Below are 15405 nucleotides of genomic sequence, written 5' to 3'. Positions count from 1 at the left end.
AAGAGAGTTAAGTTTTACATTCAGAAATAACCACCTGTACTGTTATGCTTTGTCTCTACTGTCTGAATCTGTTTTTGTTGTTGGTGCATCATCTGTGTGCATTCTGGTGGCATGTGAACTTCCCATGACTAGTCTACAGAACCACTCTGTAGGTACTAGAAGGTGCTAGAAGGTACTAGAAGGTACTAGAACTAGCGTGCCTGCCTCTTACCCGTAGGCTCCAGGTTTGATTCCCGGCAAGGTCAGGGATTTTTACCAAGATCTGTGGGCTGGTTCGAGGTACACTCAGCCTACGTGATTAGAATTGAGCAGCCCCAGTCTAGAAAGCCAAGAATAATGGCCGAGAGGATTCGTCGTGCTGACCACATGACACCTCGTAATCTGCACTTCAATACTTACTCTGTCACCAAAGAGAGAAAAAGCCACTGAGGCATACTGTTCGAAGTAATCGGCCATGATGGGATTGGTCCATCCTCCCAGGTCTTGCAGTGGCTGCGGAAGGTCCCAGTGATAGAGCGTTACCTGGAAATGCAAGAATATCACTTGTATCAGTCATAGGAAAACTGTTCGAAGTAAGGGATCATTTTCTATTCATAATGCTTCCTCAAATAATTTGCTATATGGCAGCAACGTTACTTCATTAATTCTCATTACATATTTTATAGCAGGTTCTGTCCTTATAGTTCCAAAAGAACTCTACATCATTACATAATCTCATTTAGTTTTGTAAAACAGATGGCAAAACACTAACATTTAATTTCTTTGTATCCAGACATACCATGGTTGAATGAGTGTAGATGTGGCATAATCTGGAGTGATTTTGGTGAGTGACTGAACTGCTGGACTGATAATGTGGTATCCACTGGTATCCATGCTAGTAGTGTTATCTCTGATAAAAATAGAGGCAGTGTGATGTATTGGTTTTCATCAACCTGTTTGTCGGTTACTGCAGTTGAATTTGTGTAAATAAAGTTATATGTAGCTGTAATGCCTTTGCTGGTGGGACCTAGTGTTTGCAGTGAACTATGTATTCTGGTATAGGCTTGAGCAATTTTGTTACTTTCATTGACATATCTCAGTCTTATCCTTGGCTTTGACAATATGAAAGTGACTGAGGTATGAGCAATGCTAGAAATGCCATTCCTTATGCAGCCAGTCCCTGCTATGAATGGTGTGAAAATGTTGCTTATAGGGTCAGTTGATGCATGCATTTCAGTGGGCTTGGCAGACTGATATGTAATAGCAACTTCTGGCTTGGTGAGGAAAGCAATGGGAAAATACCTCACTCCTCATTTCCCTAGTACGCCTCTTCAGTGATGCCTAGGCCATTTATGACAGCTGATGGCTGAGCTGTTGTGGGTCCAACCAGCCTTGGGGCTGAGGACTAAACATACACATGTAGTTGTAATCGCCCACACTTATAATTTTCCCAACAATTGGTGACTGTGACAGGACAAATGCGATAGAATAGCGATGGATAGATATAAAAAAGTGCGAACAGTGCGTTGGTGCGCATATACATAGACTTACAACAAGGTGGCCTATATGTTAAGAAGTGAAGAATCTTATCTAATGATTATTGAAGGAGAATTTAGTTTGTTATGGTAGAAACAGGAGGAATTACATGCTTTGGACAACCAGATATTCCACCTTATGCTCCAGGAAGATGTCAACAAGTATAACCTACAAAGAGAGGTTTAGTGCTACTGACGAAATCACTGCTAAATTTAGTGTTCTACAGATAAAAGTTGCAGAGGTGTTAAAAGAGGTAGAGAAAAGGCATGCCGATAGTGAAAGTACTTCAAGTATTATTTTGTTCACCCAGAGGAAATAAAGGCTTCCACTTTTAGAACTGAAGAAATTCAGTGGTGATACAAAAGATTGGCTAAAATTTTGGGATCAATTTAGTAAGATTGATGAGGATATTAGCTTAGGTCCCTCATATAAATTTCAGTGCCTTCTTCAAGCCACTACGGAAGGTGCACGAGCCAGAGAAGTTGTAAATAGTTACCCTGCTACCTCGGAAAATTGCCCCAAGGCTGTGGAAGTATTATGGACATGTTTTGGTAGGGAAGATATTCTAGAAGAAGTGTATGTTAGGAAGCTACTAATACTTGCCCTACCGGCCAGCAACCCATCTTCTGGTATGACATTGTTTTCACTATATGATAGGCTTGAAAGTTACCTTAGGACCTTAGAAACATTGAAAGTAATAACTGACAGGTGTGAGGCAATGCTTTTTTCTCTCATGGAGTCTTGTTTACCAGAGGAACTTCTTAGAACATGGCAAAGATCTTTAACTTCATATGCTTGCGAGGTCAGTGCTTCAAGTAGAGACATGGGAGAGGCACGGCTGACAGTTGATGGAATTCTTGCTTTCAGAAATTGAAGGGGAATAGAGAATTTCGATGGCAATGGCTGGTTTTGGCCTTAGAGGTACTGATCAGAGTACAGTGAAATGCACAAACCAAGTTGAGAAAGGGTCAGTGAGGAATCACCGTTGTGTTTCAAAAGAGATTCCGACTGCTGAGGGAGGGGCTGTTCATTACTGCCAAAGACCAAAGACGATGTATCTTTTGTTCTTTTGGTCATAATACTCAAGACTGCATTATAGTGCAAAACCCTTCCTTAACCAATAGACAAGTGCTGGATGAAAATAAGGCTTGTTTCTCCTATCTCAAGCCAGGGCATACTGCCAAAAAATGCAAGAACAACCCTAAATGTGTAGTTTGTGAAAATCCTCACTTTGTCATCATATGTGGTAACTTGCCTCAAATTCAAGACCATAATAAGTTGCCCCCACAAGATATTTCATCAGGAGCAATGAAACATCAAACTTATGAAGTGCTAGCTAGTCTTTCACACTGCTCTGACATAAAATGCACACTTGTAGTGAAAGTCCAGGGGAAAAAGAATAGTTGCCTTGTCAGGGCTATAATCAATACAGCATAACAGTGTTCTTATTTATTATCAAAAACTGCCAACAGGCGAGTTGGCCATGCGGTTAGGGGTACGCGGCTGTGAGCTTGCATCCGGGAGATAGGGGATTCGAATCTCACTGTCGGCAACCCTGAAGATGGTTTTCTGTGGTTTCCCATTTCCACCAGATAAATGCTGGGGCTGTACCTTAATTAAGGCCATGGCCGCTTCTTTCCAACTCCTAGGCCTTTCCTATCCCATCGTCACTATAAGATCTATTTGTGTCGGCGCAACATAAAGCCACTAGCAAAAACAAATATGCAAAAACTGCCAAAAAGTGGTGCTATCAACCACGTAGACATGACATTATACAGCACTAATTATTTGGCAGCAGCAAAACTGACATAACTGTGCATGATATATTCAGTGTCTGTGCATCCAGTTTGAATAACACGTACAGATGTAGTTTTGAGGTCTAAAGGTCAGGCAACAATATGCGGAGACATTCTATCAGTCCGACAGGGTCCTTGGATCAAAGAATTAGAAGGTCAAAATATCAAGTTGACAGATACCGACTCACCTAAAACCATAGAGATACCGATAGGTATTGATATAGCTGGGAAGTTTCTACCTGGAAGTAAGATTGACCTGAATTGCTGAAAAGTAGTTGTTAAGACTATGTTACGCTGGAACCTTGTGGGGAAAATCCCAAAACCACATGTTATTAGAGACAACCTGGCTGTGGTGGTCATAAGCACGTTTGTGCGAGACTCCAACTTGTCCGACCTGCGGACTCTGGATACACTAGGAATCACAGATCCTTCTGACAAAACTACGAAACAGGAACTGGAAGCTGCTACCCAGCAACATTTCATAGAAACTGTGTCTGTAAATGCTGAAGGGCGATTGGAGGTACATTTACTGTGGGTCAGCACCCATCCTCCTCCTCAAGGCAAATTACCAGTTGGTGCTGAAGAGAATGCAATCTACTGTCAATAAGCTGATAAGAGAAAAACTGTTTAATGATTACCAAGAAGTTTTCAATCAATGGGGGGCTGAAGGTATCATTGAAAAGTTATCATCTCAGGATTTATGGTCATCAGTGTTTGGAAAAGGGACCAAATCTCATTGAAAGGATTCCTTCCATCTTGGCCCATTTCAGGTTGAATGAGATTAAGGCCGACTTCCTTCATGGTGTAGGCTAATATGCTTTTCTGAGGCTGGCGAGGTGTGAATTAAAGATGAGGCATCATCCGGCCAGGAAAAAAGTGAGGCGTTGATGTGGAGGTTGGAGTAGTGCACTATTAGAGATGTGACAAGTGGAGGCTACTGCGTAGGCTACTTAGAGCCACCGGCAGTGCCAATGCACTATGAGAGATTTTGTCTCATTTTCAAAAATGAGCTGGTGGCTCTAAGTAGCCTACACAGTAGCCTCCACGGTATGCACTAGCCATGTGTCTTGGTAGATGTGCTATTTACCAATTGATGAGCCCAATTTACTGTAGCACACTGAGCTGAAATGCTGGCAACCAGAAATGAGTTAGCCGGTAAGTTTATAATGTCCAATAACGGACCAACTATATTTGTTTTATGCCTTTTTAGTGTTGCAAGTGTCCGAAGGAATGTTTGACATGTTAGTTCTAAGTTGCTTATTTCCTGGTACAACCCATAAGGTGAGCTGCATGTAAGGCTATTGTGTGTAGGTGTAATTGTACGGTCTATGAATAAGAAGGAAGTGGCTATAGCATTGAGAATGTTATCACCCCAGCATTTTCCTGGAGATGATGTAAGAAGTGGCAGAAAACCATTTAGAGGATGAACGATAGGGGATTTGAACCCACCTATCTCCCTAGTACAGAGCTAGTAAGTCTTAGTACCCAAGGTATTCAACACCAATATTCAAGTAGACCCTGTATCTCATCAATTTAGTTATTTTAAACATTCTCACTGTCTAGTTTCGGCAAAGAACAACAACTAACGATCTCATATGTTGTTGTCTATGTCCATAGAATGATTTGATGCAGCTCTCCATGTCACCCTCTCCTGTGCTAATCTTTTCATTCCTATGTAACTACTATATTCGGCATCTTCTCTAATCAGTTTGTCATACACCTTGGTCTACCCCATACTCTTCTTATCATCTACACTTCTCTCAGAAACTAACCAAACAAGCCCCACGTGTCTTAAGATGTGTCCTACAATAATTTCTATCCGTTCTTCTAGTCAAATTTCGCCAAATCATTCTAATTTATGCTAAACAAGGTTTGAAAGATCGATGTCAGTCTTCACAGTGATAGTAAAGGCTGTCTCTACCTTCTAACATCTCTGTTAGCTTCATCTAGCATGCTACTCAGGCACTATAGAAACAACGGTGTTCAGTATACTTAGGTTTCAATGTTTCAAACTTGCTATGCAAGCTTTAACTCCGAGTTGTTCTTTTTCCTTTTTATCATCACTTTTACTTATAGTATGAATATTCTTGCATAAGCCTACAATGAAGATCTGAAAATATGATATTTTGCCCATTTGAACAGCAATTGCAATTATTGTTATCATCTGATTTCTGTAAGATCACTATTATCATCGGCCTCTTGCACTTAAAACAATACTTTTGATACCATCTCATGTTTCTAGTGATACCGATAACTGTAACAAAAACTTTTCAGTCTGTCAAACACACTGCAATTACAATGTAAATTATAACACTATAAACATACCTATAAAAATACACACTGCTGATAATAATAATAATAATAATAATAATAATAATAATAATAATAATAATAATAATAACCCAAAATATCTGTAACAAAATATCTCTCCAAGCACACAAAACTAAGATATTACAAATCAGCCAATAAACCAGAATGTCTTCATGGGTCAGAGATGCTAATTTTGAACAGGAAAGCAGACAATGAAAACACTAAAGCATGTTTATAGTATATAGGTATGTTTATAGTGTTATAATTTGTATTGAAAAGTGTATTTGACAGACTGAAATGTTTTTGTTACATTTAACTAAGTCAAGACTGAAAAGTATGGCTTCATTCTTAACAAACCGATAACTGTGTCTGCAAACATAGTAAAGTCGGGAGAATTTAGAAGACAACAGGTGTTGACAAGGGAAGTCGGATAGTAAAGGTGAAGGCAAGGATTATGACGTAGATAACAGTAATATCAGACTCAGCTAGAGACCCCGTAGCTGCCAACCAGTGCTGTGGTCTTACAAAGCAGAGTTGCGTTCCAAGTCCATAGCAGATAGCTCGATAGAGAATTGATTCTTGGCTGTGTCATAGATTTCATTTGCATCAACTCTAACAGCAATCTAAGTGATAATAATGAGCTACTTAACTTCTTCACCAAGCTTTTACTACCAACTGTATTCAAGAACATGCTTACCTCGCATGGCCAGGCAGCGCCACGGTCTGCATATGTCAGCAGATTCCCCAAAAGCTCTAGTAGCTGCAAACCAACTGCAATCAAAGCTAAAGTCTATTCTGTATAGTGTCATTCCTGATCGCAGCTAGAACACACACTACTTTTGGAACCGCAATCGCTAATAATAATATTAACTACTTTTCATGTCATGTTCAAGTCCTACCTCCAGACGAATCTTATGACTCCAATATCAAGTAAGGCTTCGAATAACAGCAGACAAGAATCAAAACTGCTACTACCTAGCACATAGTTCTCATGTTTATTCTCTTTCAAACCTACTGTACGAAGATCTTTTACACTCCACTCATGAACAAAGTTTCTACAATGCTAGACTCAGCTAAGGGAACCATAGTCGCCAAGAATAACATCTATTCGAGTGCAGTGTGAACACTACCCGGCCACCTTAGCCCTCGTAAATTAACTTAGTAATCATTTCTGTTGAAGGATGAGTGAATCCTAGAGACATAAACCTCTTTCTAAAAATCCTTGACTTCCTGACAGAGAGTGAAACACGTCCTTCTAAGTAGACCAAGCATATCTTCACCACCTTGTCTAGGCATTCCCCCAAACATTACTCATAAGAATTCCCATAAGACTAAATTCCTACATTTTGACATCCCCGATTATTATTATTATTATTATTATTATTATTATTATTATTATTATTATTATTATTATTATGAGGGGCCAGTTAGGAAACAAACAGTTTTGCATCAGTTTTCCAGTAACAGAAATAAAACTGCTGAGGTTATAAAACTAAAGACCCAGTACAGGAGTGCACACACACACACACGCACACACACACACACACACACACACACACACTGCTTGCAAGGCTCTTCAGACCACCTGTTCCTCTGTTAGTAACATACTAGCATATATCAGTTTAGAAAAATGTGATGAGTGGTAAATACAGTACCTGTGATCACCTTGCAAAGCAAGCAACCAGCTTCTACATACCTCCTCTTCTCCTAATATTCAATGAAGTAAATAGTCTTAGTTCCCCTAGTGTTCCACCTCCAAAAATTCAGGTAAACCCACAACTAGCACCATCACATAATTAGAGCACCCTAATGTACTCCACTCTACCACTCGAAAGAAGCACCAAGTCACCGTGCAAGTTCTCTCTATTGCGACCCTCCTCTCCAGACATGTTGTATGAGTTGCTACTCATTATCGACAATTGCCTACTGAAAATGTACTGGCTTTTTAAGCCAGACTCTCTGACGAGGATGGGCAGGATCTTCTGTGTATGGGAATATGTGTGTTATTGTGGTAAAGGATGCTGTAGTATGCAGTTATGAGTTTTAGGAATGTTAGGATCAGTACAAATACCCAGTTTCCAAGTCAGAAGAGTTATAATCCACAACCCAGTTTGAAATCGAATCCCATTTCTCTGTTCAGAGAAGGTTAGACAGGATACAATAAAAAGAAAAAGATAATAGTGAATAAAAATAAATAATGCAGGATTCAGCTAGAGTTCCTGAGTTACAAGTTGTACGGCCATGAGGACACTGCAATATGAAATGATCGTACATCAGGCCGGGTTAGTAACCATCTTGCCCATAGCCCTATGCTAGATCCAGGAGTTAGTCCCATAAGACCAATGTGCAGCAGCCACCTTGCCCAATAGCAGACGCGTAATGTCCATGGATGTGCTGGAAGCGTCGCTTCCATTCAAGTTTTAAATACTGTATGAATTTCTTGATTTAGAATTTGTATGCGATATTTTAATTTTGCTTAACTTTTGATAGTAAATCTGCATGCCGTCTAGCACACAAACTCTCAACCCACATTACAAGGTCGGCCGTCGGTCACTCGAACTCCCGAGTCCCATTGCAATGTCGGCACCCGGGTGGTAGGAGGTAAGATCTCCTGAGCCCCTTGGATGTGTTTTTGAAGTTACAGGTAAGATCAGAAACTAGTATGAACGCATAGTAAAGTTATCTTCCGTATTGCTGTTTAGTTTTCATTAGGTGCATTCTCAACTTCAGTGGTACATTTAATTAGTGTATGATATTATGTATATTGGTGAAGTGAATTTTAGCATGCACTAGACATGAATTATACACTTGAGAGTTCCTGTGCACTGTGAACTAGCTAAGGTGAATATAAGTTGGAAACTCACATCCCACTTAACCCAGAATGGAAGACTTGGTGACTGCGAGTAAAAGTGGTGTACGTACGGACTGCAGTACAGGGATTACAGGAAGTAGTTAAAAGTGTTCAACTGAAAACTACTTAAGGCTCCTTTCTTTTTGTTACCATCTTATGAGAAATTGTTGAGAATGATCCATCAAAAATAACTCTTTGTTTGAAAACATAAACAAAGGCATTCACTCAGCATTTCAACAGGCGCATTTATGACTCTATACCGTTGCTGTGTGGCTGTAAACAATTAAATAGAATGTATTGTTGGCCCTGTCTTTTATTTGCAAAAAAAGGGAACGTACGGAATGCTCATGAGTACAATGATTTGAATCCCATTTACATAGCAGATAAAAGACACAAGTCTAAAAACTTATTTGAGAAAAATACTCGATTTGATTTTTTAGTAAGAAGCACAAAATAGCCGTGGAAAAGCACAATGAAGAGATTAAATAGAACAGGAAAATTATGTGTCATTTAATAACTAGTGTTTGCTTTCTAGGCTCTGAAACTTGCTTTTAGGTGTCATGAAGATATCCATATTGAGATTTTGATCATCTTGGCACGTTACGACAATCAACTTTGAACCCACTTGGAAACGTCAGCAGTTTTTTGTGGTAGTTCTCCTGATATTTTGAATGATTTAATATTCATTCCCTCTCTCTGTCTCTCTGAAGTAATGACTAACAGATGCACATTTTATTGCCTTAATTCTTATCTTACTTCTTGAATAACCAGAGAATTGATCTAGCTTACAGGAAGTGATGTAAGCAATATTTTACTTAAATGCTTTTATAATCATTCACTAACTGTTAAAAAGCTAGAAAACTACTGTGTTATTTTTATCAATAATTACAAATTAATTCAATTACGTATTTTAGTTGACAGCTTCCTCTAAGTAGAAAACCATGGTACACCAGTGCCCAATATCCCTGTGCCAGATATCCCCATAAAAGCAAAGTATAACAGTATCTTGTCCAATAGCGCTATGCCAGGTCCTTAGATTTAAACCATAAGACCAATATATAGCTCCTATCTTGCCCAGTAGTCCTGTGCCAGGTCCTTGGAGTTGGTCCAATAAGACCATTGCATAGTAGCCATCTTGCCTATTAGCCCTGTGCCAGGTTCCAGAGTTAGTACCATAAGACCAATGTGTAGTGGCCATCTTGTGCATAAGCGATTTTTGCCAGCTCCCTAGATTTGGTCGCCTGTGGCCAATATATAACAGCTATGTTTTGTGCAGTAGCCCTGTGACAGGTCCCTGTATTTAGTCCCATAAGAGCAACGTATAGTAGCCATATTGCACAAAATCAATCAATCACTACTGATCTGCATTTAGGGCAGTCACCCAAGTGGCAGATTCCCTATCTGTTGTTTTCCTAAACTTTTCTTAAATGATCGCAAAGAAATTGGAAAATTATTGAACATTTCCTTTGGTAAGTTATTCCAATCCCTAACTCCCATTCCTATAAACGAATATTTGCCCCAATTTGTCCTCTTGAAATCTGACTTTATCTTGATATTATGATCTTTCCTACTTTTAAAGACACCACTCAAACTTATTTGTCTACTGATGTCCTCCCATGCCATCTCTCCTCTGACAGCTCAGAATATACCATTTAACTGAGCAGCTTGTCTCCTATCTTCCAAATCTTCCCAGCCCAAACTTTGCAACATTTTTGTAATGCTACTCTTTTGTCGGAAATCAACCAGAACAAATCGAACTGCTTTCCTTTGGATCTTTTCCAGTTCTTGAATCAAGTAATCCTGGTGAGGGTCCCATACATTGGAACCATACTCTAGTTGGGGTCTTACCAGAGACAAATATGCTCTCTCCTTTACATCCTTACTACAACCCCTAAATACCCTCATAACTATGTGCAGAGATCTGTACCCTTTATTAACAATCATATTTATGTGATTACCCCAAAGAAGATCTTATATTAACACCTAGGTACTTACAATGATCCCCAAAAGGAACTTTCACCCCATCAACGCAGTAATTAAAACTGAGAGGACTTTTCCTATTTGTGAAACTCACAACCTGACTTTTAACCCCGTTTATCATCATACCATTGTCACAACACTATCGAGGTCACCCTGCAGCCGCTCACAATCTTGCAACTTATTTTTACTCTGTACAGAATAACAACATCTGCAAACAGCCTTATCTCTGATTCCTCTTCTTTACACATATCATTGATATATATATATAAGAAAACATAAAGGTCCAATAATACTGCCTTGAGGAATTCCCCTCTTAATTATTACAGGGTCAGATAAAGCTTCACCTACTCTAATTCTCTGAGTTCTATTTTCTAGAAATATAGCCACCCATTCAGAAACTCTTTTTTCTAGTCCAATTGCACTCATTTTTGCCAGTAGTCTTCCATGATCTACCCTATCAAATGCCTTAGATAGGTCAATCGCAATACAGTCCATTTGGCCTCCTGAATCCAGGATATCTGCTATATCTTGCTGAAATCCTACAAGCTGAGCTTCAGTCGAATAACCTTTCCTTAACCCAAACTGCCTTCTGTCAAACCAGTTATTCATTTTGCAAACATGTCTAATATAATCAGAAAGAATGCTTTCCTAAAGCTTACATACAATGCATGTCAAACTGACTGGCCTGTATTTTTCAGCTTTATGTCTATCACCCTTTCCTTTATACACAGGGGCTACTATAGCAACTCTCCGTTCATTTGGTATAGCTCCTTCAACCAAACAATAATCAAATAAGAATTTCAGATATGGTACTATGTCCCAACCCATTGCCTTTAGTATATCCCCAGAAATCTTATCAATTCCAGCTGCTTTTCTAGTTTTCAACTTTTGTATCTTAATGCAAATGTCATTGTTATCATAGGTAAATTTTAATACTTCTTTAGTGTTACTCACATCCCCTATCTGGACATTATCCTTGTAACCAACAATCTTTACATACTGCTGACTGAATACTTCTGCCTTTTGAAGATCCTCGCATACACACACCCCTTGTTCATTAATGATTCCTGAAATGTCCTTGTTTGAACCTGTTTCTGCCTTAATGTACCTGTACATACTCTTCCATTTTTCACTAAATTTTGTACGACCACCTATTATGCTTGCCATCATGTTATCCCTAGCTGACTTATTTGCTAGATTCAATTTCCTAGTAAGTTCCTTCAATTTCTCTTTACTTCCATAACCATTTATAACCCTATTTCTTTCCAGTCTGCACCTCCTTCTTAGTCTCTTTACTTCTCTGTTATAATATAATGGATCCTTACCATTCCTTACCACCTTTAAAGGAACAAACCTATTTTCACATTCCTCAACAATTGCTTTAAACCCATCCCAGAGTCTGTTTACTTTTTTATTTACCATTTTCTAGTGATCATAGTTACTTTTTTAAAAACTCCCTTATGCCAGTTTTATCAGCCATATGGTACTGCCTAATAGTCCTAATTTTAATACCTTCCTTTCTTTCACATTTATTTTTAATTACGACAAAAACAGCTTCATGATCTCTAATACCATCTATTACTTCAGTTTCTCTATAGAGCTCATCTGGTTTTATCAGCACCACATCCAAAATATTCTTCCCTCTAGTTGGTTCCATCACTTTCTGAATCAGGTCCCCTTCCCATATTAACTTATTTGCCATTTGTTGGTCATGCTTCCTGTCATTTGCATTACCTTCCCAACTGACATTTGAGATCACCTGCTACTATCACATTCCTTTCCATATCATTTCCAAAATAGCTGATTATCTTATCAAATAATTCTGAACCAGCGTCAGCGCTACCCTTTCCCGGTCTGTACACTCCAAAGACATCAAGTTGCCTATTATCTTTAGAGAAGAGCCTTACACCCAGAATTTCATGTTTTTCATCCTTAACTTTTTCGTAGCTTACAAGTTCTTCTTTCACCAGAATGAATACTCCCCCTCCTACCATTCCTATCCTATCTCTACGATACACACTCCAGTTCCGTGAGAATATCTCTGCATCCATTATATCATTTCTCAGCCATGATTCAACTCCTATTACAATATCTGGTAAGTATATATCTATTAAATTACTTAATTCGATTCCTTTGTTTACAATGCATCTACAGTTGATCACTAACATTTTTATGTCATCCCTATTTGATTACCAGTTCCCTGTTCGCTTAACACCGCTCCCTAGGCCACCCCGTTTCCCTGAATGTACCTGCCAATAACCCTTCTAAACAAGTTTCCTAACTTATATGTACCACTGCGATTTAAGTGAAGGCCATCTGGCCGCAGATCCCTGTCTCCTACCCCCCTATGTCCTTGGGACAGATCTCTCCTTTATTCCCCCCCCCCCCCCCTCCAGTACTCATATTGTGTCTGTGGATTACTATGTTCGAGAGACTTCTTAATGTAATTGGGCAACTCTGTAATTAATATGGAATGGTAATTTCTGGGATGTGTTGGAAGAAGTAACCTATGTTATTGGTTTTGTAGTTCCTATGACACAAGCATCGAATATGAAGCATTGCTACTAAAACATTCACAGCGAATGTACCAGGTCTAAAATGTTGGCAAGCAAACAAAAATCTATCTCACTGTTCATTGCGTTATATCCTCTGTTACACTTCATTGCTCAATAGAAAATAATTAGAAAATTATATAGCGCTTACGATGTCAAAAATTTCTGAATACAATTTCTTCCCTCTTCTCCATTAAGTAATTATTATGCAATGGAATGGCATATAGCTTTTAGTGCCGGGAGAGTCCAAGAGCAAGTTTGGCTTGCCCTGGTCTTTTGAATTGACTCCTTTAGGTGACCTGTGCATCGTGATGAGGATGATATGATGATGAAGACACATACACCCAACTCCCGTGCCAGCAAAATTAACCAATTATGGTTAAAATTCCCGACATTGCCGGGAATCGAACCTGGGACCGTGGTAAACAGAGGCCACCACACTAACAATTTAGCCATGGAGCCGGACAATAGTGATGATAATATACATACGTGGGTTTACATCTTCATTATAGACAGTTTCAACTTTCATTCTGCAAGCCACTGTAAATTAACAACAGTTCTTCACAATCCTCTGTTTCTAACCAGCTCTGTGGCCTGGTTTAGTGCCACTGCCCTCATCAACAAATTATTAAAAACTGAGTTTAACCTTCATTGGTTTGGTTTCCCTATACTTCTCTTACCCTCTGTGGGCGAGTCCATTGTTCTCCTCGGTAAACCTTGCCCACATTCCCCCATTACCTCCTCATGTCCTACTGTTTTACATCCAATTCTGGCAATGAAATCACCCATCCTTGCTGTCCTTTGGCCGTGACTCCGGCATCAATCAGTGCTTCATCTATTCCCGTACATGAGACTAATACACTTTGACGATTCTCATCCTAATTCCAGTTATCACCAAATCTATTCATATTACTGTATTCGTTCATTTACATGCGTAAGAGATATGTTGCGTGCTATACTTCCTAATGAATAATCCCACTCCACTATCCCCCTTCCCCTTTTAACACCTGTTAAGGACACCTTATAATTTCCTATCAACCACAATCAATCATTTAGGGCTTTTGCCCACGTGGTAGATCTCCTATTAATTGTTTGCCCAGTCTTCCTTAAATTATTTCAAAGTACATGGAATTCATTCAAATCCATTAATTTTCTTCCTATAAGTGAATATTTGCCCCAAATTATCCAACGTTACCTTCATTTGATGCCAGAATTATATCATAGTCATATTTGTGTCTATCTGCATTTGTAAGCAGATTTTCTGAAATTCCATGCTTTTAAAACTCTATTCAAGCTGTTAATCGTCTACTTATGTCATTCAACCCGACCTCTCCACTAACAGCCTGGAACATAACGCTTAGTTGATCAGCTCGTCTCCTTACTCCCAAGCTTTCCCAGCTCAAATTCTGCACCAGTTTCCTAAAACTACTTTTTGTCGAAAGCCATCCAGAACAAATTGTGCTGCTTTTCTGTGGATCCCTTCCAGCTCTTGAATCAAATAACCCTGGTGAGAGACCATACACTACAACTGTACTTTAAGTGGGGTCTTAACTTACCAATACTTATACACAATTAAATTATTATTGGAAGTATTAATTTAGCATGTTTTTTCTCGTTTAAAGTTTAGTGTTAATCACTGCAGAATTTGTAGAACAAAACTGAGTCGTGTATATTATAAATTAACCATGTGCCGTGTTATTTTACTGTAATCAATATTAATATAGTTCATTATTTTTAAAAAATATTTTTACTTTTTATACAAATTTGTATGCTTTTTTACATCAGCTTATTTGTGAGGAATTTCCTGAATGAACGCAACATTTTCTCATTCAGTGATGGTGCTAGAAATCAGCTGCAATTGTTTTTCTTTTATGTATTTATTTGTTAGCCATTAATACAATAAATTACATATAAATATCAACTACTGCAGTTGCTGGGTTCTGCAGCAGGGCTAGAGGGGTCGTGAACTTGCTATGGATAACCACACAATGTACAGAAGTACTGTAAAAAGTTCTTGAGCTTCTCTGTTCTAAACAGTAGTGTGGGAATTTAATGGAACCTTTCAATGCTTGGCAATGCAGCATAATCAAAAGCATCTATACATTACTCGTAGAAGAGAGAAGATAAACTAAGTTACAATACTCACCATTGGCTGGATTTTAACACTGAGAAGTCCATTTATTAGAGCATTGTAGTACTCGACCCCATCATGGTTGATAACATTCAGATCACCAGTGGGCAAAATACGAGACCATGAGAGGGAAAACCGGTACATACTCACCTGCAAAATAAATTAATACATATTAACAATGAAAATTCTATACTTTAATACAGAGTTATGCCAATATACTTTAAAAGCTAAGGGATAGTTAACTAAATTATATCTTGAGCTTCATCTTGA

General features: G+C 38.7%; 1 protein-coding gene across 2 annotated transcripts in view; it reads right to left on the bottom strand.

Annotated features, from left to right (window-relative positions):
* Nucleotides 1–15405, bottom strand: part of LOC136863953 (myrosinase 1) — a 132649-nt gene that overhangs the window by 48631 nt on the left and 68613 nt on the right. For both annotated transcript variants that reach the window (XM_067140406.2, XM_068226117.1), the window contains exons 4-5: nt 15151–15285; nt 400–522 (exon numbers count right to left, since the gene is read on the bottom strand). In XM_067140406.2, the coding sequence (XP_066996507.2) occupies nt 400–522; nt 15151–15285 (258 nt within the window). The remainder of the gene's footprint in view (nt 1–399; nt 523–15150; nt 15286–15405) is intronic.

This window comes from Anabrus simplex, chromosome 2 (genome assembly GCF_040414725.1).
Source record: "Anabrus simplex isolate iqAnaSimp1 chromosome 2, ASM4041472v1, whole genome shotgun sequence".
In the NCBI taxonomy this organism is placed as follows: Eukaryota; Metazoa; Arthropoda; class Insecta; order Orthoptera; family Tettigoniidae; genus Anabrus; species Anabrus simplex.
This window is presented reverse-complemented; position numbering and strand designations above follow the sequence as displayed.